The sequence below is a fragment of the Octopus sinensis genome, linkage group LG29 (assembly GCF_006345805.1).
Source record: "Octopus sinensis linkage group LG29, ASM634580v1, whole genome shotgun sequence".
Lineage (NCBI taxonomy): Eukaryota > Metazoa > Mollusca > Cephalopoda > Octopoda > Octopodidae > Octopus > Octopus sinensis.
Window position 1 is genome coordinate 1,287,502 of NC_043025.1, and position 6,000 is coordinate 1,293,501.

At 37.6% G+C, this 6,000-nt stretch overlaps 1 protein-coding gene across 1 annotated transcript in view; it reads left to right on the forward strand.

The window, feature by feature from the left end:
• The window catches only part of LOC115225962 (serine/threonine-protein phosphatase 6 regulatory ankyrin repeat subunit A-like), a gene marked incomplete at both ends in the record, with an annotated part of 33,447 nt that extends 27,449 nt beyond the window's left edge, over positions 1–5,998 (forward strand). The window contains one exon of the mRNA XM_036514783.1: positions 5,915–5,998. Coding sequence (XP_036370676.1) covers positions 5,915–5,998 — 84 coding nt within the window. The remainder of the gene's footprint in view (positions 1–5,914) is intronic.
• Positions 5,999–6,000: the final 2 nt, after the last annotated feature.

Consider the following 6,000-nt stretch of genomic DNA (forward strand, 5'->3'; position numbering starts at 1 on the left):
AGGCGTTTGCCAACGTTTTACAACATGAAAAGCAGAGGCATACGATGCTCCAAATTGCAAATCTGTGCACGAGAGAAAATGGAGATGCTGTAGGAGAGAAGTGCGTACGGATGGATGATGGTTCATTTGCATTTAGTGATTCTGAAAAGAAAGAGGCATGGAAGTGCTACTATGAAAGGCTATTAAACATGGAGAATGTAGGGAAGAAAGAGAGTATTCAATATTCATCAGAGAGACTAGCTATCCTAGTTAACAGTTGTATAATAGATAAAGCAATTAAATATATAAGGACATGGAAATCCCCTGGTCTTCCGGGAATTACTACTAAATATTTGGAGGAGTGCATGGCCTAGCCATAGAATAGTTAATCATGTTGTCCATGAAGGAGTTGTACCCAATGACTGGTGTAGCAGCATAATAGTCAACTGCTACAATGCATAAAAGAAATGCGTTAGACGAAAGTTCTGGAGGTATCAGTTTGGTCTACCAGATCTGGAAATTTACAGAAATTGCTATCGCTCAATTAATAAGACAGCCAGTCTCTCTCTCTCTATTTCTCTTTCTTACTTTCTTTCTTTCTTTCTCTCTCTCTCTCTCTCCCTCTCTCTCTCACTCACTCTCTCTCTCACTCACTCTCTCTCTCACTCACTCTCTCTCTCTCTCTCTCTCACACACACACAAGGAAACTTCAGAAGGGGTGTTTAGCTAAAACTACACCATTGAAATTGACTTACATCACCTTACAGAAGGCCTTCGACTGATTTCCCTGCTGCTTGGTCGGGTGGGTGGTCACTAGGAAAGTTGCGGACAAAGGAATGGTTGGTGGGAGCTGTCCAAATCATGTACCTGGGTGCTGCCTGTAAGATGTGAGTTAACGATGAGTACAGTGACAACTTTAGCGTGCAGGTAGCAGTTCATATGGGTTTCCTTAGAAATAGTAGATCGTTTCCATAACCTAAGGGACCAAATTAGCAGTGGAGGAGTATGTTCTGAAAGTATAAGAGCTAGAATTTCAACTAACTGAAAAAGTTCAGAGATTTATTACTACTGTTCATTAGAAAGGGCCTCTGCCTCTGAATAAAAATTAGATTGTATGAGGCCTGTGCACAAAAAGATATGTTTCACGATGGTGAAACATGGGCTATGGCTGCAGAGGACAAGCAAAGGCTTGAAAGAAAAGAAACCATCATACAACCAAAACCATACAACAAAGAACAATTTAGAGAATTAAGAAAAAGGGAATTCAGATGTAGTGTGCAAGAGAGAAGATCGTAGTAGCTTGGTCATGTGGTTCATATGGATGAAGACAGCTATAGAAAGAAGCGTCAGTCACTAAATGTGGATGGACATAGTGAATGAGGGAAGTGGAGGGAGACATGGACCGAACTCTAGCTGATGAACCTCATAGGAGAGATGACAAATGACTGAAATGACGAGCAATCCACTGTCCTCAAGAAGATCCATCTATCTTAGCAAAAATGGGGTTCTAAAAACATATGGTTGATGTCTATGCCCCTACATCGGTCAAACCTTACTTGCAACTTCGTACACAACTTCCCTCTCTCCCCACCCTCTAACTACCCTACTATTTCCTCAGTTGCTATAATTACAAGAGAGAATAACGACACGTATTCCCTCTCCATTTTTCTCTGCCAGAAATCTCTTTCCAGGAAACCATTCTCTTTGTTATTTATCTCGCATTTCCAACATTATCTCTCAGCCTCCTCCTCTTTGCAATACCTTCTCATATCTGCCATCACTATATCTACCCATATGTAACACTAACATCAGCATCTGCCACTCTGCTCCTCTCTCTCTCTCTTCCACATTTCACATCTCCCTATTTTTCATCTCTGTAGTTTTACCATACGGTTGCGTTCTAACCTCCACTTATGTCCTGCCTCCTCCTATCATGTCCTCCTCCTCCTCCTCCTCCTCTCTGATCTTCTCCTATGTCTTTTTAATTCCCTCTCAAACTCAGACTCACCATTCTTCACACCTTCATCCATGTTCGTCAGTCACCACATTCATCTATATTCTCATTTCTAATGTCTGTCATTCGCCCTTCGCACTCTCGTCAACCTACCGACCTAGTTACCCTTGATCGTATGCCTCTACTCTCTATTCACTTTCTTGGACCTTGAAGAAACACTATAGCATCACATCTCCGCTATTCTGTCTCCTTACCCTGTTGGGGGTAGCCATAGATCTCGTCTATAGCAAGATACTCATTTCTCTCTCTCTCTCTCTCTCTCTCTCTCTCTCTCTCTCTCTCTCCTTCCAATGTAAAAATCTATCAAATGATTTTCCTCTCTGCAAAGAAGGGTCTGAATCTTTTACTTACCATTGAGATATAGTGTGGGTCCTTCCAGCAACGTCTACTTGATTTTCTATGGCATTGCTTCCTGTTTTAATCAACATATATAGTTGGCCAATATTGCAATATTGTGTCTGTTTTCGGTTCTTAAAACGCACCTGTGATTATTCAATCTGGCCTTGAAAGGGCCATCTACTTCCTGACATAGTTTGTTGTTGCTTTTGTATGATATTGTAGCAATATTGATATCCTCACTGTTTGCGAAAAACATTAGAAATGATCTCGTTTGAGATTACAACCATCTTTGGATAGTTTAACCCTGTTGTGTCCACTGATCTGATTGGTTAGCATCTAGTGCGGTCTGTCTCTCTACTTATTTCGCACCAGTGTGTAAACTGACCAATCACGGCCTTTGGATAGGATCTTTCAATTGAGCCATCTTCACTCCTTAAATAAGCTAGTATTTTCACAATTCATCGTCTTTCGGCTTTAGACCTTCTAAGGTCTAGTCGGAGACCACAGAGCTACTCAGCCATGTTCCAGTTCGAACAACAGACGACAGCCAAGCCAACCATGATGCGAATAAAAAACAATTATATAGAACGGCCTATCAAAAAGGTATACAATCGACTAAAAATTCTAAAGTGTGTCATGCGACTAAAAATCTAAATTAAAATATCAATCGACTAAAAATAGTTTTTTTTTTTACTCCCCTCAAACAAAAAAGTACGTCAAAAAAATTAATTTCGTAAAAAGCATGGCAGGATGGAGTCCAAGAGCAAAAAGAGTTCCACAAAATCAATTCAAACACATCAAGGGCCATTTCAGGAGTTCATTGTTGTGGTTCGATTACGAGTTAAAGAGCATCTCGGCAATGACCCCTCTCATCCGAAATTTGACTTTTTATTACCCATGAGGGGCCAACAAAGAGGAGACAAACAAAGCACATAGGGACAAGAAATGAGAGAAAAAAAAACGGAAAACGAACGACAGCAAGATGAATATGAAAACTGTAATTCAGCTTTTCGTTCCCACCTCTGAGTGGCTTCATTTATACCTTTCTTCGATCTGAGATCCTGCAAAAATGTCAATCTTTTGTTTCCTTAGAATGTCCATATAGTCTAAGTAGCATGATGACTGACTTATGTCCATTTTTATCTTCCAGTATTGATATACATCCTTGCATTCCATTATTTTTCCTAATTGCTCCTTGATTATCAGCAAGCAATTATACCACCTTTGTATATTGGTGTAGGAACTTGTACCTGCTGCAACTGTATCTTCCCACGCACTCAATTCATTGCAAACTTCCTCATTTGATTCCTCATCTAACATTACGTAATTACTTTTTTCCTTGGCCGGGGGAGGGGAAGTACGGGGTTCCTTCTTTTCCCTGCCATTTCTCATTCGTTGTTCATTCCATTATCTTCCTTTTCTTCTGTTGTTGCTGGTATCACGACTGTCCCCTTACTCACTGCTCTTTCTTGGGGGCCCTTCCTGGGGCTTTTTGTATGTGGGCAGAAGTAGTATTTCTTCCATTTTATGACAGGGTTGCCGAGTGTAGCCTAGCAAAGTAAAACAGCAAAATATAACTCACATTAAACAGCCAAAAGAAACTCGACAAATTTATACTTTTATTACCCACAAGGGGCCACACAGAGGGGACAATACAAAATATGTGGGGAAAAGAAAGAAAGAAAAAAAAACAAAAAACGTATGACAGGAAGACCCTTTAAAACTAAATATTATTTACCACATCTAATATAACTTCTATATACTTTCAGAAAGTAGAAAAAAGAAACTTATGGTTTTTTATTACGAAATGAACTTTTTTGACGTACTTTTTTGTTTGAGGGGAGTAAAAAAAAATCTTTTTAGTCGATTGATATTTTATTTAGATTTTTAGTCGCATGACACGCTTTAGAATTTTTAGTCGATTGTATACCTTTTTGATAGGCCGTTCTATATATTTGTTTTTTATTCGCATAAATATTTTTTACCTCCTGTGTTTTTTTTTATACTTTATACGTTTAAGAGCCATAGTAATATTTATATATGATCAAAAGTTTTTGGAGGTTTGGTGTTGTATATAAAGTCGTTGACTCGAATTTGATGTTTGGTCTTTGATCAATGTTTTTTGGCCTCAATTACATTTGAACGCTTCTTTTTGCAGTCTTATAAAGTCTTTTGTCTCCATAAAAAGAGACAAAAATTATTTCTTGCCGTATATATATGTATGTGTGTGTGTATATATACATACGTATACACACACGCACACACACACACACACACATATATATACATACATATATACACAGATATACACATATATATATATACATGCACGTATGTAATGTACACTCTATACAGTCTTGATTTCAATCTGCAGTACAATAGTCTTTCTAAGAGTTCCTGGTCAATAATCAATACTTACAATATCAACTTCAAACTCTACTTCACAATATCACTATCAATTGCTACACATTCTAACTATTCTAACTATTGTATTGAATAACTTTACAATTCCATTTGAACTCTTACTATTCAATGATGTTCCCTTTAATAGATATTGGATTGTCTTGCCGAAGAAAAACCTCGGTACACACAGCTAAAAACATTAAATCAAAGTTACCAGCCACGTATCATATGAAATGTATATACACTGTTAGAAGACGTGGTGCTGTGGAATTGTGTGAGATAAAATCTCCAGCCCTGAAAGCTTCCGTAATACAGTGAACGTTTTATACACTGTTTCCTATACATCATGAGGCAAATTCCATTGAAGCAGGTAGTGATCAGTTGCCTTACATTGATAAACCTTTAGAAACACGAAACACATCTATCAAGAATCACTGTAGCAATGTTGCTCTGATGTATATTATGCTTTGAAAACAAGTCTATGAAGAGATATTTATCTCAGACAATACCACAGCATCATGACTTCAAGCATTGTGTAGACATTTAGTATGAATCACAGTTGGTAATCGGAATGGATTGGATATTAAACATCCCGTCTTGTTGACTCGGTCCAATTTTCTCTACAACATTAATTATCTAAGTTAATGTATTCTAGGAAATAGGAAAATATCAGAAGACCAGTAAAGAGACAGATTGGGGTGCATCGTGTATTGTAGTGGTGGTTGTCGTGGTAGTGGTACCTGACATTATTCAGTTTCGCACTAGATACTTCCTTAAATTAGTGCTATAGTGGTGAATACGAATAAACCCAGCTATTTTATGAGCCCCATTTTAATTAATATTAATTAATAAAGCGACATCAAATGTATACATAAGAAATTATAATTCTTCTTTATCAAACTTGATCTGCTAATCACGTGTTCACTCTTGTTCAAGTCCCCTAAAACTTACTATAGTAAGGGATAAAGGTAGATCCGGCTGAACCCGATTTGTTTAGGACATCTTAATGGATTTATCATGTCTCTAAGACACAGTCATAACAAGTTCTATTGAGGGACCATATAGAATTTTTAATCTGTTTAATCAAGTGCCCAGTAAAAGAAAGTAATGATACATTGATATCCACCCGAATTTTGATGTAACTTTTTAATCTTTCTTTTTCTTTTTATCTCTATAAAGCCTGATGTGGAAGTGAATACCAAGAACATAAAAGAAACGACACCATTGTTTGATGCTGTTTCCCTTAGTCACTTTGGAATACTTCA